At 40.4% G+C, this 25777-nt stretch overlaps 1 protein-coding gene across 1 annotated transcript; it reads left to right on the top strand.

Moving 5' to 3' along the window:
- The first annotated feature begins 1522 nt into the window (after positions 1-1522).
- Positions 1523-9822, top strand: CDX4 (caudal type homeobox 4). Its single transcript, XM_022580724.2, has 3 exons — positions 1523-2296; positions 8306-8451; positions 9609-9822. The coding sequence occupies exons 1-3, from the start codon at positions 1543-1545 to the stop codon at positions 9813-9815; spliced, it is 1107 nt and encodes a 368-aa protein (XP_022436432.2). The 5' UTR covers positions 1523-1542; the 3' UTR covers positions 9816-9822.
- The last annotated feature ends 15955 nt before the right edge of the window (positions 9823-25777 follow it).

The following is a 25777-nucleotide window of genomic DNA, read 5'->3' as shown; positions in this document are numbered from 1 at the left end:
TTCAATAGAAGACAGACTTTTTACCTGTTGTTCTCTCTGTCTGGATCCTCTCCTCATAGCTCACTCTATATTTTATTTAAATATCATTTCTAAGTAAGGTCCTCCAGACCACCACTTGTTAAGTTGCAACATCCTCCAGCATTCCCTATTCTCCTAATTGCTTTCTTTTTCTTCACAACATTGATTATTATCATCTGACATAACACAAAATTTAATTACTTACTAGTATTTCTCCCCTTGAGAATATAAGTTTAATAAGGTCAAAGGCTTTGTTCACTATTGATGTCTCCATGCATAGAATAGCACCTAGCACTCAATAAATATTTGTTGAGTAAATTAATGAATACAGTGGTCCTGTGCTGTGTGCCAAGTGTTAAGTTAAGCAGTTTGCATACATCATCTCAGGAAATCCTGCCTTGTAAATGCAGACAATGTTAGGATCCCTATTACACAGGGGAAAACCCTGAAACTCCCAGAAGTGAAGTGATATTCCCAAAGCCAAAGAGGGATTAGTTAATGGAGGTGCCATGTTGTGTTGGACTTCATAGAAGAGCACATTCTCTGAATAGGAGCACAGCCTGAACTAAAGGTTGTGGTAGGCTTTGGGAGGGGGAAGGGGTGAGGGAGCATGTGGGTGAGAAGGAATCCTGCAATACAAATTGGTTTTGTCATCAGGAGGTGATCTGGCTTTTTGAAGCAAAATCTTGAGTTCACTGGCATCTACTGGCAAGTTCATGTCGTTTTCAACAATTGGAGCTTTACAAAGGAAGTCTCCTCAAGTGTGAAAGAAAGTTGGGAGCTTCAGCTGCCCTGGACTTGAGACTGCAGGAATTTGACTCCTTGGAGTACTGGCAGAAAGAGACACCCAAGCAAGACTAGTGAACTGAAAGGGAAATTAAAAAGCCCACTACCCACATGGGTCTTCTCCTTCTTTCCTTCCTTTTTTCATAACCTCCTCTCTTCATCTTTCTTTAATTTGTGCATATTTGTAAAACATCCAATTTATTGTGTGCCTAATGTGTGCCGGACTGTTGTAGACACGGGGGATAGAGCAGTGAACAAGAGACAAACATCCCTGCTCTGCCTTCCTAAGGTTACTTTCCAGTAGATGGCAGGCCAGATTAATTGGATGTTTTACAATGAATCTCTGTCCTTAGAAACAAAGCTCTCCTCCTGGTGGAGGGGGCAATGAGGAGAAGGGTATCATGGGCCAGTGCCATGTGGAGTACCCGTGCCAGGGAATGTGGGCAGAGGGGATACCAAGGATGCAGACTGGGTGCAGGAAGATCAGCATAAAGAAACCGCGGGGTAAGGACCAAAGAGCAGGATTTGGCCCTGATTCTACACATCTCCATCTCACTTTGGAGGGAGCTGCTCAGAAACCTCTGGAGGAGCTCCCTTCTGCCTCCAAAGGCGCAAAATTAGTGCTATGGGACCAGATGGAGAAAAGCAAAAAAGATGAGATAGAAAGGCCCAGGAGCTCTGGGAGAGGGAGTGTAGAGTGAACAAGTCGCTGTGAAAGTGAAATGGCCGTTCATTTGAATGCAAATGCTATGTAAAAGCCTAAAGCCCCTTGACGTCAGCCCAGCCATTGGGGGCCCATCTATACCGGGCTACCAGTCACCTGGAAACCGTCAGGGTAGGAAACGCCGATGGAGTTGTCTGAGGGGCGCGGAGGAGCTTGCAGCACAGCTACGGCCTAACCTACTTGTTCCCTACTGCTTCTCAAAGTCGGGTTGGGGCCTTACAGGGACTTCAGGATGGCTTAGGGAGCTCCTTTCTCATACCCAAGCCACTATGTACAGAAGCTGCCTTTTGGAAAAAGAAACGGGCATGTACTCGGGCACTCTCAGGAGCCCTGCAGGAGGTGGCACAGCCGGGGCTGGCGCCACTGGGGATGGTGGGAGTCCGATGCCAGCCTCCAACTTCGCAGCGGCTCCGTCTTATGCGCACTATATGGGGTATCCCCATATGCCCGGTATGGATCCTCACGGGCCATCGTTGGGGGCCTGGGGGTCACCCTATAGTCCCCCTCGGGAAGACTGGAGCGTGTACCCCGGGCCGTCCAGTACAATGGGCACGGTGCCCATGAACGACATGACCTCGAGCCCTGCTGCTTTCGGCTCACCGGAATACAGCAACCTGGAACCCGCAGCGGGTGGAAACAGCGGTAGCAGCCTGCCTACACCAGCCGGCGGATCACTGTTCCCCATCGACGCCTGCACCGCCGACGCCAGTTCTAACAGAAGCCGCCACAGCCCCTATGCGTGGATGCGCAAGACCGTGCAGGTGACTGGTGAGTAATCGATTCCAATGCTCTCAAACTTTTCCTTCCTTTGCTTCTCATCTACTTCTCTTGGCCTTCTGGCCCTCCTACTCCTCAGGCTTCTCCCCGGACAACTTAGCTAAGGAGACCATTGAGTGTCTTACTGCCCAGGGCCCCAGCCCATTAGTGACCTCCTTCGCTTGTGCCTCTGATCAAAAGCAGAGCATGGTGCTTGGAACTAAGCCGACCGTAGGGGACTTTTTCACCATTTTCTGATCAGTCAAGGGAGCAACCGGGCGGACAATGGGCATGTTGATCCGCAAGGGTCAAGATCCAATCCTGCAGTTGCCCAGATGGGAAAACAGATGCACGGGGAAGATCAGTGGGTGAATGAGGAGAGGACAGCCACGTGTCCCTGTGCTCAATCACTGCTGCTTGCCTGTTCCATTTCAAACCCTTCCCCATCTGGGCAGGTCGGCTTCCCCCTCAAAGCTGGTGGTTCTCAACTTAGGTTCATGTTGCTTGGTTGGCAACAGACCTTCCAGTTTAGCCACGAAGGCCCCAGTGGCAAAGCAACCTGGTCACCCTGGACTCTCAAGGAAGCTCCAGCTTCTTTCGCCCAAGCTGGTAGAGGCAAGCTGGATTCAAACCCAATGCCTTCTTACAACTCCCCTTCTGCCAATGGAAGCATAGAGGCTGTGGGAAAGCTACAGTACACCACTGGGACATAGTAAGCTACTCAACCCTAACATCCCCTGTGCGTGCACGAATATCAGCCCCACATCAATAAGATTAAAGTGATTAAAGCCCTCCTAACAGTCAGGTAGGCGTATCGAGGTGCAGGGGCTGGATGCAGGCTTGTCACCACACATAGGAAAGCCCAGAGATCCCAGCCTAAGGCCTACCCACGCTCCTGCCAGAAAGCCGGTGGGCGGCTACTGGGAGCCAGGGGCGGGGGAAGTGGGTACTCTGCTTTAATCTTGGACAGGGGGTGGAGGAGGGAGGCGGGGAGATGTTTGTTTTCAGCTATAGTTGTTCTTTTATCACATTCTTATTATTCCAACCTATCACTCCCTGTCATTAGAGAAAATTAGTAAAATTCAGCTCTATCACTTTCATCCCTCTGGGGAAGAAATGACATTTCAATAGCATTTGTCCACAATGATTATGCTTCTGCTCACGGTTCTGCCCTTTTTCTCTCCCTAAAAAAAGCAAAAGCAGGAGGGTGGGATGGGACCAACTTTCACCGTTAAGAGGATTCAGCCCAGAGGAGATAGTTCCAATTGATTAGGACATTACTGGGGTAGCAATCCCAAATTAAGAGTTGAGCTTAAATACTTAGCTTTAAAGTGTTTGGAAGTAAGTCTGCATATTGCTTTTTGAAATAAGAGTGAGTTGGCTGGCTAAAGAGCATAGAAAATGAGGTTAGGGTGTTGTATTCCCAGGGTTGTTATTATATCTAATCTTAGGGTTGTAATTAACATCCATTCACTAAGCCCTAACCATCAGCAAAAGACACAAAAGCCAGAAAAGTAGCTGCTCCCAGTTCAGGATTATGTTTTGAAATACTTTAGAAGAGGAAAGTCACTAATATGTTGTTTGGAAGAGAGAACAATGGGAAGAAAAGGACAAGATAAAATACATTATCTTGAGTCATGAATTTTCTGTTTATGAGAGAAAATATGATGGGTTTCTCTGCTTAAAAGTCTTTCATTTGCATTTGTCAGATTCTCTCCTTTGGATAAGTTTAGAAAGGGACTCTAAATTGCTCTGTGGTGTCTTCATCAGTGGGTGAATGAGGAGACTAAATTGCTCTGTGGCGGCTAACTCTTGAAAACTGGGTGTACAATGCCACCTTCACAAGATTTTCTCTCCAACTTCTATGAGAAATTCTAAATTGAATGATTTTGGTACCCCATTGACTTCTGGCAGCCTATCCTATAGATGGGGCTTTATTAAATTCAATCTCCATTTCATTTTAATGTCTTATAAAAGTACCCCTTTATTATATTCTTGTAGCCTAAGGTGTATATTTAGCAACAGTTTAAGAATGTGATGAAAAGTATGGACCCTCTCCCCAGAAAAATGCACAAAGGTGCAAATGCGCATGCACACACACACATGTCATTTTTTGAATAATTTTGGGAGATTCATGGATCCACTGAAGCCCTTCCACGGATCTCAGGTTATGAACCCCACAAAAAATTAAGTTAATCACCTCTTTGTATCACTCCAAACAAAAAGACACCCATTTGTATGCTTAGTACATAGTGAGTGTTAAACAAATATTTGTTAAATGAATGAATAAGTCAGATCCTCCTAAATTTTCTACCTCACTCTGTAGTATCGTAGGACAACATTTGACTTACAGCTGAGAAGAAAATAGATGAACTACAAAATTGAAGTAACCCCTCCCTGATTATGATAATCAAATGAAAGCTCTTTCCATCACTGATGAATGTTTTTAAAATAGCCTTAAGTTAAAGAAACAAAAATACACATATTAGGGGACAATTGGAAAACATTTCATAGTAATTATTGTCATATTTGATTTTCAAATGAGAGAAAGGGGACTGACATACAGAATAAATGAATGTCCACTAAGTGATTTGATTTAAAAATGATATATTTTTATTTCTACTTTTTTCCCTAAGTATTCTGTTCCAATACACTTCTGGTTTTAAAAATTAAATGGAAAGGAAGCTGATAGAAAGATTCTGGGAAAAGTTCAGTATTTTCGTATTTTAAATACTGTCAGTGCATTACAGCTAGGAATTTTTCATTTTTTGCTTTTTTTTTACCCAGAGTTGTAACCCTGGATGAGTATTTGCAAGGTGGTAACCTAAGTAGGGCTGGAGAGGGGCTTTCTTTTTAGGTGTGGGAAAGAAGAGGAGAGAAGGAAGTGACTTTGAATAATTATGATTAACCCACTGGACAAAACACTGAGGAAGTTATACTTAAAAGATTTTATTCAGTTAGGACCCTTCAGAAAATGAGTTACTTAATAATTCCTGAAGCTTATCATTATCTTTTTTTGTTTTGATCATTTAATTGAACAATTTTTATGAATGAATTTGGATGCAATTTTTAACTAAAAGCAGCAAAAGATTACCATCAGATGGATAGTCATCATGATGGTGTCAATTACACTCTACTCCCTAAAGAAAGAGATTGGTTTTCATCCTCTTTACCCTCACTGTCATCATCATCATAACCCCTAGGTTTGGAGAGTGCTTTTCTGCCTAACAGTGCTTTCACAGCCAGTCTCTCAAATGAGCACATTTAAGGTGATGATGAGTCATCATATATAGTGACATGTGTTTGCAAACTCTGTAGGGATACTGTCTTCTAGGTAGTGGGAACTACAGAGGTTTGTCCAAGGCTTTAGGCAGGCGGAGGCAGTGAAATCCCCACCACAGGGCTATGAAGCAGCCCTGTAATACAACTTACGGTTTGTTACTTTCCTAAATTAACCCACAATAGCACCAGAGAAGGGGTTCCCTCACCCTCAGAAATGTTGTAGTTTCTGGGAGAAGAGAATAGCTTGAACAATAAAAGCTAGTGCTCTTAGTGCTTTGTTGATGTTTTAGTATGGAAATATGGCATTATACTCTACTAGAAAAATGTCCAAAACCCATTCAATCAGATTTCATCATTTAAGGGAAGAGGCAATGAAAGGGGTGGAAAGAAGACAGTTTGGGAGCAGGGACACAAGAGGAGCACCAGGAAACAGGAATTCATTTCTTTTTGTTAAATGTGCAGTCAATATTTCCCCCTGATCTATGTCTTCTTGAGGTTTGAGGTCTTATCTGTTAGATTGGGGCAACAGACTCTTTTTAACACTTTGCATGGCTTTGATATGCAGCTTGGCTCTTCCTCATTCCTCCTTTCTTCAGGGGTTATATTGCCGGAAAGGGTGAGGATTTTCATGGCAAATAAAGAGGCCTGGTCTTGACTTTATTGTCTTCAGAAGAAACTGCAAGAGGGGAATTTATGACCAATGGGGGTGGGGAAGGACTGCAACCTTCCAGAGTTCTTGAAGTCTGGTTATATTTACTGATTATCAAAGAGCGGAAAACAGACACACACAAGTTGAATTTTAACTTCTGCCTCAAGTTAGAATTTAAACACTTAGTCACTTTGGGATTAGGAAGGGTTTTAGGAAACATCTCTTCAAAGATATATTTTGATTCTAAGATTTGAAGTTCTGGAAATAAATTAAACCTCAATGTTTTCACTGTGACCTCAAATATACATTCTGCCTTTGTAACATACCAAATGCCAGACCTTTGGTTTCCTAAATTCAGAAAACCAACTCAAGTTTGTTTTCTGTATCTGTGAGTCTGTTTCTGTTTTACATATACATTCATTTGTATTATATTTTAGAGTCCACATGTAAGTGATATCATACAGTATTTGTCTGACTTATTTCACTAAGCATAATATTCCCTTGGTCTTTCCACGTTGCTGCAAATGAAACTAACACAATATTGTAAATCAACTATACTTCAATTTTAAAAATTGACAACAAAATAACCCACAAAAAACAAACAAACAAAAAAGAAAACCAGCTTAAAATTTGAGCCTTTGAGACAGATTGACTGGGATTCATCGTTTTCCATTTTTAAGAGGGAAAGTTTTGTTTAGTTCTTTAGTCCATGAGTTAATCCTAAAACATATCTCTCATCTAGAATTTGTTTCTACATTCATGTCCCTTTTTTTTTCTTTCCTGGAGATGAAAGAGTGTCTGACATTTGTTTAGGGCTTGTAAATTCCAAACCAATTTGCTGGTGTTCCTGAATGTAAAGAGGGTTCAGGATGGGATCTGATGCTATGTAGTTCCTTTGTTAAGCTTGTGCTGCATCTTAACACCTCAATGGAGTTTAGGGAAACACTTTAAAGAAACCTTTGTCTTACAGATCGCTCCCCAAAACTTCACATCAAAAACAACCAGGGAAGATCAGAAGGAGTTTGCCAAAAGCCATAGAGAAAAGGATGAAGATCCTGGAGGGGGTTAGAAAAATGGAAAAGAAAGAGAAACTTCCTAATCACCTTTGGAAAATTTGAAAGGAGGAATAAAACTCTATTTGAAGGAGGGCATGAGAAATTAGTTAAACGTTGTAACACAAAGCAAATGTTTGTATATCCTTTCAAAGAATACTAGAATACCCATTTTATTCTGCTAAAGTCAACACCCCCTATTTCCTCCATTCATTATCCACTTGGGAATAAAAATTTGTTTAAGACTCTCCCCAGAAAACTAAACTATTTTTTCTAGTAAGTAATAGGGGCTATCCTAGAACAGAATCTAAGTGACAATAGATGTTTTCTTTTTAAATTACTATCCAAATGAAATTCTAGAATGTATATATAATTAGAATGTCAGGATCACAAAGCAGCTTGCCTCACTTGGGCCATTCTTATGCTGCCCAGAATGTTTAAATCAGGAATAACATTTGGCACACCAGACTGGGAGCCAAGGGTATGTGTTTGGGTCCCCACTCCTCAGCTCACTAGCACAAAGCCACTTACTTACCTACACTGAGCCTCAGGTTCCTTATCTGCAAAATGGGGATAAGACACATTTTGCGTAATTTGAAAGGGTAAGTGAGAGGTTCAATAGGAAACCATATAAATGAACTGCATAAAATATCAATATAAAAGGAAGTGCATGTATAATGAATGTTGCTACTACTGACAATGACAATGCTGTTCCCATATATTAGTGTGAAGGGAATGAAAATCATGGCTTAACTGTTTGCTTTAAAATGCTTTGGTGTAACAGTATATCAATGGTGGTGTGATAGGTGTGTTGAATATATATATATATATATATATATATATATATATGTAAAATAGCCACAGATGACAAAGTAATTAATGGAGAAATGGACTTATGACATATGTGGTTAAAAAATGTACTTGTTTTATATTTGAAAGTAATAGCTAAGGGTAGGAACAATGACTATGATTCCTCCAACCAAAACAATCTCCAAAGATGCAAAATATGATTAAATGCACTGCTTTCTCCCCTAACAGGGAAAACCAGGACAAAAGAAAAGTATCGTGTGGTTTACACAGATCATCAAAGGTTGGAGCTGGAGAAGGAATTCCACTGCAATAGATACATCACCATTCGGAGAAAATCAGAGCTGGCAGTCAACTTGGGCCTTTCTGAGAGACAGGTACACCAGAAGTACATCTAACACGTTTCATATAAGCATTTCAATAAGCTAAGGTTTTAGGGAAGTCTGCAACTAAGAGTGGAAGCAAAACAGAAGACCAAGCCATCCCCAAAGCTCTCCTAAAGCCCACATTCATCCTACTGGACCACCTAGTTTAGTACCGTTGGTTGATGGGTTTATTAATAATTGAATGTGGTGGGCACTGTGTAGGTGTGAAAGCAAGGGTGGGGATGTAGGGGGAGAAGGATTAAAACTCCCATACAATTGATCAGTCAGGGCAAAACCTTGATATGGTTCCCCAAGTAGTCATAATCAATATGTGAAGTGGAAATCTGTCAATCATGGCAATTATCTGGTTCATATCAGTCAAACTGTAACAGTAAATGAACACCAATGCTGCTACCTGAAGCAAGTTTTTCTATTACTCAGGGTAGGAATTTAATTTTCTGTGGTCTATGTAATCCTATGATTCCTGCCTCAAATTTAGCTTACTGTGGGTACTCAGTAAAGTTTAAATCATGGCAAGGATCAGTGGTTTCCACTCACCCAGATTTTGACATTACATAACAACCTGATTTGTTTTTTACTTAGGTCTAGGGGTAAACCTGGAAATCATAAGATTCTAGAACTGTAAAGTCCATTAATGTATTGTTGTATCCCAAGAAGCCTGCCTTTCAACCATTTATGAAGGCACATTGGTATCACAGCAAGAGATATAGTATTTCATCACCCTTGTTCACCCAGTTCTGTTTTAACAACCTATCTTCTTTTAATGATAGATCATAATCACCTTTGCTATTTAAATCCCTCCCTTTTTATCACCATGGCTCAGCATCTGCCATTCTATCATTATTTATTTCTACCTGCACAACAGAGATGGTGGGTGAGGTATAATATAAAGAGCACTGCATTCAGAGTCTGAGGCCCTGGACTTGATTTCAGTTTCATCTCATGCAAGATACTTTACCTCTCTGAGTCTCAGCCTTTTTTAAACCTGTTGTTAAATGGGCATACTTCACAAGGTCATTGTGAGGCTCAATTAAGCAATGCATGTGAAAGGACTTTGTAAATACTAGAGTCCCTGAACAATATCAGCAATGACTGAAAAGTGCATTCAGCATGTTGCCCCATTAAATCCAAAGCATTTTGTGTTTCAGGTGAAAATCTGGTTTCAGAATCGCAGAGCCAAGGAGAGAAAGATGATCAAAAAGAAAATATCCCAGTTTGAGAACAGTAGAGGCTCAGTGCAAAGTGACTCTGGCTCCATCAGCCCTGGGGAACTACCTAACACTTTTTTCACCACCCCATCTGCTGTCCGTGGATTTCAGCCTATTGAGATACCTCAGGTCATAGTCTCTGAATGAAAGAAAGGCAAAGAGAAATGGAAAGTGCCTTTCCTTTAGCACTGTCTTTTTGGTCTCTAAGATATCAGCAGGGGAGTTGCAACATTATGTAATTCCTTGTAAGGCAGTATTCAGAACAAGTGGATGCGCCATGGGTTGAAGATAATTCAAGGGTCACTTACTGTTAGGAACTATCCCCAGAAAACTGTTGTGTGCTATGCTATGTCAGTCACTCAGGGAGCTTGGTGATAAGCTGTATAATTAAAAGCTACAATTGCGAGCCCTTGAACTCTATTCACAACTTCAGAAATTTGCTTGTGAACAGGCTGTAAAAAACAGTTCTGCCAGGATGCATGTTTGTATATGTATACTTATATTTGCCATTTGATGCTTGGGTGTGTCTTTTGATGCTATCTTTTGGGAGTGGGGAAAATGTTAAGCAGAAATTTATCTAACTCTAGCTAAACTTTCACATGTTTAATTCAAAAGCTAACAGCGTTTTCATAATAAGACAAATGTTTTTAAAAACATCAGGAGATGATTCTGAATCCATAGTCACTTGTTAATAAAAATAATAAATTTTTTTAAAGTTTTCATCCCTTGGTGACACTCGTCTGGCATCAATTATCTCAGAACTTCCAAACTGCAGTGTCAGTTTCAAATCTTGCCAAAACAATGAAATCAGACTAGAATAATACAGGCCACCTTGGTTGAATCATTAGAAAGGGCAGATTTCTAACACACAGAATAAACCCTTCCCCTCTTCTGTCTCTCCACTCCATTTACTGTTAGAGTGTGAAACAGAAGTCAGATTGGACATGAGCACAAGGACAGTGTATGTTCTATAGCTTCTCTCATTGACATCATCTTCAATCTGTTCAATTTTTCCTACATTATATCATGTCAGTGCAGTGCGGCCCAAGAAACTGCAGTTTACAGGTTACAAACACACAACTTAGGCTGCAGTGAATGGAGTTGCCTGGAGTTTGTGGTGCTGGTCCAGTTCACTGTTTGCATATCAAAGTGGCCAGAGGATGAACTCTGAATCATTTAAAATTAACATGGTTTAAAAGAAATTTTGATTAAAGTAGGCAAAGGATCAGAGCACAACTTTCCTTTCCTTTTCAAAACACACCTTTGAAGTTCTTAAGAAAATAGAATCTTGAGCATAACTACCTGTTCTTGGGTTGGGGGTAAGAAATTTATCCTCCCTCTCCTTATGAAAATCTCAGAAAGGGGGTGGCTATTCCATTTCACTGCTTCCAATAAATATGGGGTGGACTACATGTTAACTGGTCAACAGGCCATCTGGATTGCTGAACATAGAAAATCAGCAATAAATGAGTCCTTCCAAACTAGTAAAGGGAAAGTGGGAATTATAAGTATGAGGAAGCTAACTTCTGAGTGTACTTGTCTATGTACACTCAAAGTACACTCAGAAGTTAGCTTCTCATCCATAATACCCCCCCCAAAAATGTATACCTTTGGCTATAGCAGTTGGATTTCCCTGGGGGTTGTTCTTTCCTGCTGTAAACTTTTTGTTCCACAGAGAAGAAACATTTCTCTATTTTTATAGATTCTAATTCTCTAGAACCTGCTAACAGAACCACAATATAGAGCTTTTGTTCTTAGCCTCATATTGCAGCTACGTCCTCTAAGAAGACATGTTGATTCTTTCTCTGAGACCTGAGAAAACTATATACCCATGTTTTATGGTTTTATTATGATGGTGTGTGCTGGAGGTATATAGAGAAAAAGTTAAACACAAAAACTCAAAAATTGCATTCAAAATAGGTTTCAATAAAGAATTCTTTTTCTGGTTGGGGGAAGAGTCAGGAATGAAAACATGCCAAATGACTGACAGTGTTCAGCTAGAGTAGTGGGATGATGCAGATTTTCTTCTTTTCATTACTTTTCAAATGTATGCTATTTTATAATAGAAGTTTCCTTAAGAAACATGCTTTCACCTCAAATCTTTCTTTAGTTTATCTTCAAGTAATTTGCAACTTTAGATCCTACTTGCAACTTATAGAAGTGTTTCAATCTCCTACTTCCTTACTTAAGGCCTTTGATCTAGTCCTAGAGTTGTTTGTGTACAGCTGCAAACATAAGTCTTTGGGAGGGTCTGACTTCTTTTCAAAGGAGGAAGGAAGCAAGGCCCAAGGGATGTCTTCTACTCTTGGCTCAGATGCAGAGACTCTAACTGTTTTCCTGGGTTGGAACACTTTAATATTACCAAACCAAGTCAAAAAGGGCAAGAGGAGATTGCAAGGGAGTTGGGTGGTGGGAGGGAGGGATATATTATAACAGGGTATGAGGAATATTGGTGTGGGGGGTGGTAGACATGTTAATTATCTTAATTCTGGTGATGGTTTCATGAGTGTATACATATGTCAAAAAATCAACTTTTATACTTCAAATATATGCAGTTTCTCATATGTCAGCTATGCCTTAAGAAAGCTGCAAACAAGTACAACAGAGTGGTTGCAAATGTAATAACAATACAGAAGGGAGGAACTCACTAGAGGAGTTAGTCTATGGAGATAGTCACCTTAGATAACTTAGATTCAGCCCGCAGGTGGGGATCACTTTCTTGTATACTCATGTCTGAGTGTGCTATTGAGGAGGGACACCAATAATTGATAGTCAGTGAGTCTCTCATAAAACGAGGATGGGTTTGGAGGGTAGGGAGAGGCCAAGATATGTGGACATTGAATCTTGAAGTATGAGTGTCAACTCAAGGCAAATAAGTCCCATATTGTGTTCCTTCAGGACCAATATTGTGAGTTGGTAGTAAAAGTAGCTATTCACATCATATAGAAAAAGAAGCACTGGTCAGAGGTGGGATCAAGATGGCAGAGTAGAAAGACCCTGAGCTCACCTCCCCCCACAAACACATTAAAACTACATCTACATAAACAGCAACTCTCACGGAGAATGACCTGAAGACTAGAAGAGTGGCTCTTCTACAACCAAGGCTGTAATGAAAGATCCACACAGAGTCTAGTAGGAAGGGAGGAGAAGTGAGTTAGTCAGGACCTACATTGCTAGTGGGTGACCCAGAAGGCTCAGGATCCTCCCTGGGGAGCAAGGGGTTTAAGCCATATATTAGGCATCCCAGCCCTAGGGTCCAACACTGGGAAATCAAGCTCCATTATCTGGTTTGAAAACCAGTGGGGCATAACGGAAAGATGTAAGAAACCAGGACTCCACTCTTAAAGAACACACACAGATTTGCTGGCTCCCAGTCCCAGCATGGATATCATAGACTGAAAAGCTGCCTGGTGCTCTTGCCAGCCTGCCAGCACTGCCTCAGCATGCCTCACAGCCTGCACCAGGCTACCACTCCAGCCCCTCCTGCTTTAGCACTCCTCCCTGTTAAGATGGAGGCCACTATTGCCAATGCACATGCACTCACTGGGGAAGGAGCAGAGCCAGCTTGGGCCATAGCCTTGCCCCTAGCTAGGGTGGAGACTGCCAATGCCAGTGTGCACATACACCAGGGAAGGAGCAGAGCCTGCTCAGTAGTAGTGTGGCCCCAACCCCTCTGGCCCCAACACTGCCTCTAACAAAGACATACACACCAGGGAAAAAGTGAAACCTAAGCCTTCAGGCCCCAGTCACAACTCCAATATGGCAGTGACCACCATTGAGCCTAGGAGAAACCCCAATTCACACTTGGCTCTGTCTCTGGCCCCTCTGATTCCAGCCCTATCTCCCACTAAGGTCAGTGTACCCAGGGAGAAGATGTAGCCCATGCTCACCTCAAGTCCAGCTCTCCCAATAAGCCACTAAGCACTTGTAGACTGCACAGGGATGCCTCCACACAAAGATATGCCTTTAAGCCCAGAATAAGTAACTATTTCACCTAATTTCATAGCAACATTTCATAGCAACAAACAGAGAAACTTAAACAAAATGAGAAAACAGAGAAATAGGTTTCAAATGAAAGAACAAGATAAAAGCTCAGGAAAAAACCCTAATGTAACAGAGTAAAATAATTTACCTGAAAAATACTTTAAAGCAATAGTCATAAAAATGCTAAGTGAACTCAGGCAAATAATAGATGAACACAAAGAGAACTTTAACAAAGAACTAGAAAATACAAAAAAGAAGCAGTGAAAGCAGAAGAATATAATAACTGAAAAGAAAGATACACTAGAAGGAACTTCCCAGACTTCTTTGCAGCTGGGCTTGACCATACAACAGAGTTCAATTTCTGATGAATGAGAGGCCTCCTCCAACATCACGCTGGCAGGGGAAGATGCTGCTATGTTCCCAGTTCAATCTCCTTTGATACCCCTAGGAGGAGGAAAAGGCACTTCATTATAGCTGGGTATTTTTTTAAATCCTCTTTGATTTCTTCAGTGATCCATTGGTTGCCGTGTGGATGAAAGGCTTTTGGTGCTGCAGCCGGGAGTCAGTGCTGTGCCTCTGAGGTGGGAGGGCCAACTTCAGGATACTGGTCAACAAGAGACCTCCCAGCTCCACGTAGTATCAAATGGTGAAAATCTCCCAGAGATCTCCATCTCAACACCAGCACCCAGCTTCACTCAACGACCAGCAAGCTACAGTGCTGGACATCCTATGCGAAACAACTAGCAATACAGGAACACAACCCCACCCATTAGCAGAGAGGCTGCCTAAAATCATAATAAGGCCACAGACATGCAAAAACACACCACCAGACGTGGACCTGCCCACCAGAAGGACAAGATGCAGCCTCATCCACCAGAACACAGGCACTAGTCCCCTCCACCAGGAAGCCTACACAACCCACTGAACCAACCTTAGCCACTGGGGACAGACACCAAAAACAACGGGAATTACGAACCTGCAGCCTGCAAAAAGGAGACCTCAAACACAGTAAGATAAGCACAATGAGAAGACAGAAAAACACACAGCAGATGAAGGAGCAAGATAAAAACCCACCTGACCTAACAAATGAAGAGGAAATAGGCAGCCTACCTGAAAAAGAATTCGGAATAAGGATAGTAAAGATGATCCAAAATCTTGGAAATAGAATAGACAAAATGCAAGAAACATTTAACAAGGACCTAGAAGAACTAAAGATGAAACAAATAATGATGAACAACACAATAAATGAAATGAAAAAGACTCTAGATGGGATCAATAGCAGAATAACTGAGGCAGAAGAACGGATAAGTGACCTGGAAGATAAAATAGTGGAAATAACTACTGCAGAGCAGAATAAAGAAAAAAGAATGAAAAGAACTGAGGACAGTATCAGAGACCTCTGGGAAAACACTAAATGCACCAACATTCAAATTATAAGGGTTCCAGAAGAAGAAGAGAAAAAGAAAGAGACTGAGAAAATATTTGAAGAGATTAATAGTTGAAAGCTTCCCTAATATGGGCAAGGAAATATTTAATCAAGTCCAGGAAGCACAGAGAGTCCCATATAGGATAAATCCAAGGAGAAACACGCCAAGACACATATTAATCACACTGTCAAAAATTAAATACAAGAAAACATATTAAAAGCAGCAAGGGAAAAACAACAAATAACACACAAGGGAATCCCCATAAGGTTAAGAGCTGATCTTTCAGCAGAAACTCTGCAAGCCTGAAGGGACTGGCAGGACATATTTCAAGTGATGAAAGAGAAAAACATACAACAAAGATTATTCTACCCAGCAAGGATCTCATTCAGATTTGATGGAGAAATTAAAAGCTTTACAGATAAGCAAAACCCGAGAGACTTCAGCACCACCAAACCAGCTCAACAACAATGCTAAAGGAACTCCTCTAGGCAAGAAACACAAGAGAAGAAAAAGACCTACAATAACGAACCCAAAACAATTAAGAAAATGGAAATAGGAACATAAATTTTGATAATTACCTTAAATGTAAATGGAATAAATGCTCCCACCAAAAGACACAGATTGGCTGAATGGATACAAAAACAAGATGCATATATTTGCTGTCTACAAGAGACCCACTTCAGACCTAGAGACACATACAGACTGAAACTAATGGGATGGTAAAAGATATTCCATGCAAATGGAAAGCAAAAGAAAGCTGGAGTAGCAATTTTCATATCAGACAAAATAGACTTTAAAATACAGACTATTAGAAGAGACAAAGAAGGACACTACATAATGATCAAGGGACGGATCCAAGAAGAAGATATAACAATTGTAAATATTTATGCACCCAACATAGGAGCACCACAATACATAAGGCAAATACTAACAGCCATAAAAGGGGAAATCGACAATAACACATTCATAGTAGGGGCCTTTAACACCCCACTTTCACCAATGGACAGATCATCCAAAATGAAAATAAATAAGGAAACATAAGCTTTAAATAATACATTAAACAACATGGACTTAATTGATATTTCTAGGATATTCCAACCAAAAACAACAGAATACACATTTTTCTCAAGTGCTCATGGAAAATTCTCCAGGATAGATCATATCTTGGGTCACAAATCAAGCCTTGGTAAATTTAACAAAATTGAAATTGTATCAAATATCTTTTCCAACGACAATGCTATGAGACTAGATATCAATTACAGGAAAAGATCTGTACAAAATACAAACACATGGAGGCTAAACAATACACTACTTAATAACGAACTGATCACTGAAAAAATCAAAGAGGAAATCAAAAAATACCTAGAATCAAATGACAATGGAGACACAACGACCCAAAATCTATGGGATGCAGCAAAAGCAGTTCTAAGAGGGAAGTTTATAGCAATACAATACTACCTTAAGAAACAAGAAACATCTCGAATAAACAAGCTAAACTTGCACCTAAAGCAATTAGACAAAGAAGAACAAAGAGAACCCAAAGTTAGCAGAAGGAAAGAAATCATAAAAATCAGATCAGAAATAAATGAAAAAGAAATGAAGGAAACGATAGCAAAGATCGATAAAACTGAAAGCTGGTTCTTTGTGAAGATAAACAAAATTGATAAACCATTAGGCAGACTGATTCAAAAAAAGGGAAAAGACTCAAATCAATAGAATTACAAATGAAAAAGGAGAAGTAACAACTGACACTGCAGAAATACAAAAGATCATGAGAGATTACTACAAGCAACTCTATGCCAATAAAATGGACAACCTGGAAGAAATGGACAAATTCTTAGAAATGTACAACATGCCAAGACTGAATCAGGAAGAAATAGAAAATATGAACAGACCAATCACAAGCACTGAAATTGAAACTGTGATTAAAAATCTTCCAACAAACAAAAGCCCAGGACCAGATGGCATCACAGGCGAATTCTATCAAACATTTAGAGAAGAGCTAACACCTATCCTTCTCAAACTCTTCCAAAATATAGCAGAGGGAGGAACACTCCCAAACTCATTCTACGAGGCCACCATCAAACTGATACCAAACCAGACAAGGATGTCACAAAGAAAGAAAACTACAGGCCAATATCACTGATGAACATACGCGCAAAAATCCTCAACAAAATACTATCAAACAGAATCCAACAGCACATTAAACGGATCATACACCATGATCAAGTGGGGTTTATTCCAGGAATGCAAGGATTCTTCAATATACGCAAATCAATCAACGTGATGCACTATATTAACAAATTGAAGGAGAAAAACCATATGATCATCTCAATAGATGCAGAGAAAGCTTTCAACAAAATTCAACACCCATTTATGAAAAAAAACCTGCAGAAAGTAGGCATAGAGGGAACTTTCCTCAACATAATAAAGGCCACATATGACAAACCCACAACCAACGTCGTCCTCAATGGTGAAAAACTGAAAGCGTTTCCACTAAGATCAGGAACAAGACAAGGTAGCCCACCCTCACCACTCTTATTCAACATAGTTTTGGAAGTTTTACCCACAGCAGTTAGAGAATAAAAGGAAATAAAAGGAATCCAAATTGGTAAAGAAGAAGTAAAGCTGTCATTGTTTGCAGATGACATGATACTATACATAGAGAATCCTAGAGATGCTACCCAAAATCTACTAGAGCTAATCAATGAATTTGGTAAAGTAGCAGGATACAAAATTAATGCACAGAAATCTCTGGCATTCCTATACACTAATCATGAAAAATCTGAAAGTGAAATCAAGAAAACACTCCCATTTACCTTTGCAACAAAAAGAATAAAATATCTAGGAATAAACCTACTTAAGGAGACAAAAGACCTGTACGCAGAAAATTATAAGCCACTGATGCAAGAAATTAAAGGTGACACAAATAGATGGGGAGATTTATGAAGTTCTTGGATTGGAAGAATCAACATTGTGAAAATGACTCTACTACCCAAAACAATCCACAGATTCAATGCAATCCCTATCAAACTACCACTGGCATTTTTCACAGAACTAGAACAAAAAATTTCACAATTTGTATGGAAACACAAAGGATCCCGAATAGCCAAAGCAATCTTGAGAACAAAAAACGGAGCTGGAGGAATCAGGCTCCCTGACTTCAGACTATACTACAAAAGTACAATAATCAAGACAGTATGGTACTGGCACAAAAACAGAAAGATAGATCAGTGGAACAGGATAGAAAGCCCAGAGATAAACCCACGCACATATGGTCACCTTATCTTTGATAAAGGTGGCAGGAATGTACAGTGGAGAAAGGACAGCCTCTTCAATAAGTGGTTTTGGGAAAACTGGACAGGTACATGTAAAAGTATGAGATTAAATCACTCCCCAACACCATACACAAAAATAAGCTCAAAATGGATTAAAGACCTAAAGGTAAGCCCAGAAACTATCAAACTCTTAGAGGAAGACATAGGCAGGACACTCTATGACATAAATCACAGCAAGATCCTTTCTGACCCACCTCCCAGAGAAATGGAAATAAAAACAAAAATAAACAAATGGGACCTAATGAAACTTCAAAGCTTCTGCACAGCAAAGGAAACCATAAACAAGACCAAAAGACAACCCTCAGAATGGGAGAAAATATTTGCAAATGAAGCAACTGACAAAGGATTAATCTCCAAAATTTATAAGCAGCTCATGCAGGTCAATAAGAAAAAAACAAACAACCCAATCCAAAAATGAGCAGAAGACCTAAACAGACATTTCTCAAAGAAGATATACAGACTGCCAAGGAACACATGAAAGAATGCTCAACATCATTAATCATTAGAGAAATGCAAATCCAAACTACAATGAGATATCTTCTCACACTGGTCAGAATGAGCATCATCAAAGAATCTAGAAACAATAAATGCTGGAGAGGGTGTGGAGAAAAGGGAACACTCTTGCACTGCTGGTAGGAATGTGAATTGGTTCAGCCACTATGGAGAACAGTATGGAGGTTCCTTAAAAAACTACAAATACAACTACCATATGACCCAGCAATACCCCTACTGGGCATATACCCTGAGAAAACCATAATTCAAAAAGATTCATGTACCAAAATGTTCATTGCAGCTCTGTTTACAATAGCCCAGAGATGGAGAAAACCTAAGTGCCCATCATCGGATGAATGGATAAAGAAGATGTGGCACATATATACAGTGGAATATTACCCAGCCATAAAAAGAAACGAAATTGAGCTATTTGTAATGAGGTGGATAGACCTAGAGTCTGTCATACAGAGTGAAGTAAGTCAGAAAGGGAAAGACAAATACCATAGGCTAACACATATATATGGAATTTAAGAAAAAATGTCATGAAGAATCTAGGGGTAAGACAGGAATAAAGACACAGACTTACTATAGAACGGACTTGAGGATATGGGGAGGGGGAAGGATGAGCTGTGACAAAGCGAGAGAGAGGCATGGACATATATACACTACCAAACGTAAGGTAGATAGCTAGTGGGAAGCAGCCGCCTAGCACAGGGAGATCAGCTCGGTGCTTTGGGATAGGGTGGGTAGGAGGGAGGGAAATGCAAGAGCGAAGAGATATGGGAACATATGTATGTGTATAACTGATTCACTTTGTTATAAAGCAGAAAGTAACACACCATTGTAAAGCAATTATACTCCAATAAAGATGTAAAAAAATAAAAAATAAGAAAAATTTATAAAAAGATATAAACTCGTAAATCCAATATGATAAAAAACCTGAGACACAAGAAACAACAAAGAAGTCACATCATAATCAAATTCTTCAAAATCAATAATAAAAGAGAGTATATTAGGGCTTCCCTGTTGGCGCAGTGGTTGAGAGTGCACCTGCCGATGCAGGGGACGCGGGTTCGTGTCCCGGTCTGGGAAGATCCCACATGCCGCGGAGCGGCTGCACCCGTGAGCCATGGCCGCTGAGCCTGCGCGTCCGGAGCCTGTGCTGCGCAACGGGAGAGGCAGCAACAGTGAGAGGCCCGCGTACCGCAAAAAAAAAAAAAAAAAAAGAGAGTGTATTAAAGTCAAAGTCAACCAGAAATAATACACAATTTATGTACAGAGGAAAAACAACAGAAAGAAAGGGATGACAGAGATTTTTCATTCAAATTATTGCAAGCTATTTACAATAGCCAGGACACGGAACCAACCTAAGTGTCCATTGGCAGATGAATGGATAAAGAAGATGTGGCACATATATACAATGGAATATTACTCAGCCATAAAATGAAATGAAATTGAGTTATCTGTAGTGAGGTGGATGGAACTAGAGTCTGTCATACAGAATGAAGTAAGTCAGAAAGAGAAAAACAAATACTGTATGCTAACACATATATATGGAATCTAAAAATAAAAGAAAAAATAAGGGTTCTGCTGAACCTAGGGTCAGGACAGGATTAAAGACACAGATGTAGAGAATGGACTTGAGGGCACAGGGAGTGGGAAGGGTAAGCTGAGACAATGTGAGAGAGTAGCATTGAGATATATACACTACTAAAGGTAAAATAGATAGCTAGTGGGAAGCAGCCATATAGCACAGGGAGATCAGCTTGGTGTTTTGTGACCACCTAGAGGGTGGGATAGGGAGGGTGGGAGGGAGACGCAAGAGGGAGGGGATATGGGGTATATTTATACGTACAGCTGATTCAATTTGTTATACAAACAGAAACCAACACAACATTGTAAAGCAATTATATTCCAATAAATATGTTAAAGAAAAAATATTGCAAGGAAGACAGTAGAAAACTTTGTAAAAGTAGAAAAAGGAAGAAAAAAAGTTTGACCTAAAATTATCAATATCTTTTAAAAAGAAAGCCAGAGGACTTTCACTTATGGGAAGTAAAAATAAACATACTTTTCCCTAATCCTCCTGTTAACTACAAAATACTCTGGATATTATACAGAAATATATGAAGATTCTTACATGTGATGAGAAAAGGCACATTAGTAGCAACAGGATGATAATTTCACTAATTTCACTCTCTTCCTCAGGTATTTCAGAGTTAGAGCTGAAAAGTCCAGCAACCTGGAAATTCCACAGGGGCAGATTTTAAAAGCCCTTAAAGAAAGCTTAATCTCCCTAGTCAAAACCCAGGATAGGGCAGAGGCTGGGATCAACATGGCAGAGTAGGAGGATGTGGAACTCACTTTCCCCTACAAACTCATCAAAAATACATCTACATAGGGCTTCCCTGGTGGCACAGTGGTTGAGAGTCTGCCTGCTGATGCAGGGGACACGGGTTCGTGCCCCGGTCCGGGAAGATCCCACATGTCGTGGAACAGCTAGGCCCGTGAGCCATGGCCACTGAGTCTGCACATCCGGAGACTGTGCTCTGCAATGGGAGAGGCCACAACAGTGAGAGGCCTGTGTACCAAAAAAAAAAAAACAAAACCAAACAAACAAAAAAAACCATCCACATGTTAACAATTCTCATGGAAAACTAACTGGAAACTGGCAGAAGAACTCCTATACAACCAAAGCTGCAAGAAAGATCTCTACGTAACCAGGTAGGACAGGAAAAAAGGCATTGAGTTAGGATCTGCACCCTTGGGAAGGATATGTGAGGAAGAGAAGGTCCACGTGGGCAGACACTTGCCCTGGCAAGTAGCAGGCCAAGCCACAATCTGGGCATCCCAGTCCAGGGATCCTGCACAGAGGAGACAAGCCTCCAGGTCCTGCCGGGTAATCTACTGGGACAGACAGAAGGGCTAGAGAATCCTAGACTCTACTCACAAGGAAGAGTGAGCACTGGCTTGCCAACAATCAGGACAGAGAGAGCTTTGTGCTGGCAGCTACAGCCTATCCACACTCCCCACTCCAAAGGGGTGAATAGCCTGGGCCTACTCACTCCACACCATAGCCTGGTACAAGATCTGCACAAAGCCTCAGCCTAGCCATGGAGAAACAGACCAGTGTCCCTGGGCTGTGATCTGGGTGGAGCCATGGAGGCCATTGTCAGTGCACGCACAAGGTGGCAGATGGCAGTGTGGTGACCATTGTCAGCAAATGCATGGGGCAGTGCCACAAGACCATGCAGGGTCTGAGCTGAATCTTGGGCAGACAGGCCCTGGGAGAGGACTCATCTAACAATGCAGAGACAGCCTGAAAGGCCTGGGTGTGGTATGGGTGGGGCAGCAGCAGACACTGTCAGCGCATGCAGATGCACACAGTGGTTCCTCTCCGACTGAGAGCACCCCAGCTCTGCCCACTCCACTCCACAGCCTAACACTACATCTGGGGCAGACAGGTACTGGGAGAAGACTGCCACAGAGACAGCCCAGATCTCAGTCAGCAATGCAACCAACTCAATTCCTGCAGCCACAACACCCCAACCCCCAGTCCCAGCCTACTCCATGCCACAGCATCACACTAGATTGGAGATTAACACAACAGTGAAAATGATGCAAACTTGGGCTACTTTTGAGCAGAACCATGAACATATACATAGTGACACATAGGTCCTCTGTGACCACACAGGCCTCACTTGCTTCAGCAGTCGCCTCCTTTGGGGCAGGGCAAACACTCAAGGGCAATGGAGCCTGATCGAACCCAACTCTCAGGGCTTATACTCTAACAACTGGGGAGCAGACCACACCCCTGACAGGGCAGTGACAGCCATGGAGTACAGAGAAAGCTCTGCCTCACAACCTTCACAGGCTCTAGGTACCGCAACAATAACACCCCCTATTAAGGGGATAACGGCCAGCACACTATGAGGAAAGACATGGTTAGGATCCATGCCAAAACCAGCCCTTGCACCAAACACAATTCAATACACACAGTCTACACAGGGATGCTCCCACATAAATACATCCCTTCAAGACCATAGTAGATAATTGTTTCCCCTACATTCATAGAGACAGAGAAAGTTAAGTAAAATGAAAAGGCAGAGGAACTACTCCCAATTAAAAGAACAAGACAGATCCCCTGAAAGAATAAATAATAAAACAGAGCTCACCAGTCTACTAGACTCTGAGTTCTAAAAGATGATCATAAAAATGCTAATCAAATTAAGAAACATTATTGATAGAAATGCAGATCACTGTAACAAGGAACTAAAAAATTATTAAGATGAACTAATCAAAAATAGACAATTCAATTGCCAAGATAAAAACCAATCTAGAAGCAATGATAGCAGACTAAATGACACAGAAGGACGAAAAAGTGATCTGGATGGTAGAATAATGGAAATCACCCAATCAGAATAGCAGACAAAAAGAAAATGAAAAAAAAAATGAAAGCAACATACAAGACCTATGGTATGAAATAAAACATGCCAACCTATGCATAATAGGGGTTTCAGAAGGAGAAGAGAGAGGAAAGAGGATTGAAAATGTATTTGAAGACATTATGGCTGAAAATTTCCTAAAACCAAAGAAGGAAAAATATATGCAAGTACAGGACAAAAGTTAAAAACAGGATTCTAAAACAGCAAGAGAAAAACAGTCAATTACAAGGGGATGCCCATAAGGCTATCAGCTGATATCTCTGCAGAAACTTTGCAGGGAACTCCCAGAAGGGAGTGACATGATATATTCAAAGTCCTGAAAGGGAAAAACCTACAACCTATGATACTCTACGCAGCAAGATGATAACTTAGAATAGAAGGAGAGATAAAGAATTTCTCAGACAAACAAAAACTAAAAGAATCCAGCAGTGCTAAAGGTATCTTAAAAGAAATATTTAAAGGTCTTCTCTAAATAGAAAAAAGCAAGAATCTATAGGAAAGGGAAAATCACAATAGGAAAGGCAAATATATAAAAGGATTGATGACCATTAAATAAGCCAGTACATAGATTTAAAAACAATAAAAAAATTTTGTAAAAGCAATTATAAACTACAACTAACAGCAGAAGAAAAAGCATGAGCACATAAAACAAAACATCAAAATCACAAAATGTGGGGGAGGGGAGTATAAAAATGCAGATCTTTTAGAAAGCGTTTGAACTTGAATGACTACCAGATAAAAGCAAGTATATATAGTTATGGGTCAACATACATAAACTCTATGGTAACCACAAATCAAAAATATACAATAGATTCACAAAAATCAAATAGGAAAGGACTGAAGCAAGCTACAGAAGAAAATCATCAAACTACCAAAGGGTAAAAATGAAGAAATGAACAAAGAAGAACTACAAAAACTACTGGAAAACAAGGATTAAAATGGCAATAAATACAAAGCTAACAATAATTACTTTAAAAGCCAATGGATCAATCAAAAGACATAGAGTAGCAGATTGGATTAAAAAACAAGAACCTGCAATATGCTACCTACAAGAGACCCACTTCAGGGTAAAAGACACAAACAGATTGAAGGTGAGGGAATGGCAAAAAATATTTCATGCAGATGGAAAAAACTAGAAAGCAGGAGTAACAAAAACTCATATCAGACAAAACTGAGTATAAAACAAAGGCCTACCACCTAAAAGAATTAGAAAAAGAACAAACAAAACCCAAAGGCAACAGAAGGAAATGAATAATAAAGATCAGAGAGGAAATAAAGAAAATAGAGATTTTTAAAACACAGAAAAGATCAATAAAACCAAGAGCTGTTTTTTTTAAAAGATAAACAAGTCAACAAACCTCTAGCCAGGCTCACCAAGTAAAACAGAGTGAGGACCCAAAAAAAATAAGAAGTGAAAGAGGAGAATTAACTGATACCACCCATGTACAAAGTAAAATCATAAGACAATAATATGAAATTATGTGCCAACAAATTGAGCAACCTAGAAGTTTCTAGAAACATAGACTGTCAAAACTGAGCCAAGAAGAAACAGACAATTTGAACAGATCAATCACTAGAAGTGAAATAGTATCTGTAAAAAACAAACAAACAAAAAACTCCCTGCAAACAAAAGTCCAGGATCTGATGGCTTCACTGGGGAATTCAAGCAAATATACAAACAATAATTTATACCTATCCTTCTGAAACCATCACAAAAGATTGAAGAGAAAGAAACATTCCCAAAGCCATGCTATGAAGCCACCACCATCCTGATACATAAACCAGACAAAGACACTATAAAAAAAATTACAGACCAGTATATTTGATGAATATAGATGCAAAAATCCTCAATAAAATATTAGCAAACCAAATCCAACAATACATAAAAAGAATCATGGGACTTCCCTGGTGGTCCAGTAGCTGGGACTCCACTCTCCCAATGCAGGAGGCCCAGGTTTGATCCCTGGTCAGGGAACTAGATCCCACATGCTGCAACTAAGAGTTCATGTGGTGCAGCTAAAGATCCCACATGCTGCAACTAAAGATCTCACATGCCACAATGAAGATCCCTTGTGCCGCAACTAAGACCTGGCACAGCCAAATAAATAAATTGTTTTTAAAAAAAGAATCATGCACCATGATCAAGTGGGATTCACTCCAGGGTCACAAGGATGGTTCACCATAAGCATTTCAATCAATGTGATACACCACATTAACAACAACAACAAGAAAAACACATGATCATCTCAATAGACACAGAAAAAGCATTCGAACAAAATTCAACATCCATTCATGATCAAAATTCTCATCAAAGTGGGTCTAGAGGGAGCATATCTCAACATAATGCCATTTACTTCAAAACCACAGCCAACATCATACTCAATGGAAAGCCTTCTTCCTAAATTCAGGAACAAGACAAGGAT

The sequence above is a fragment of the Delphinapterus leucas genome, chromosome X (genome assembly GCF_059928025.1).
Source record: "Delphinapterus leucas isolate spDelLeu-1000000601 "Yukka" chromosome X, BTC_Dleu_Yukka2, whole genome shotgun sequence".
In the NCBI taxonomy this organism is placed as follows: domain Eukaryota; kingdom Metazoa; phylum Chordata; class Mammalia; order Artiodactyla; family Monodontidae; genus Delphinapterus; species Delphinapterus leucas.
This window is presented reverse-complemented; position numbering and strand designations above follow the sequence as displayed.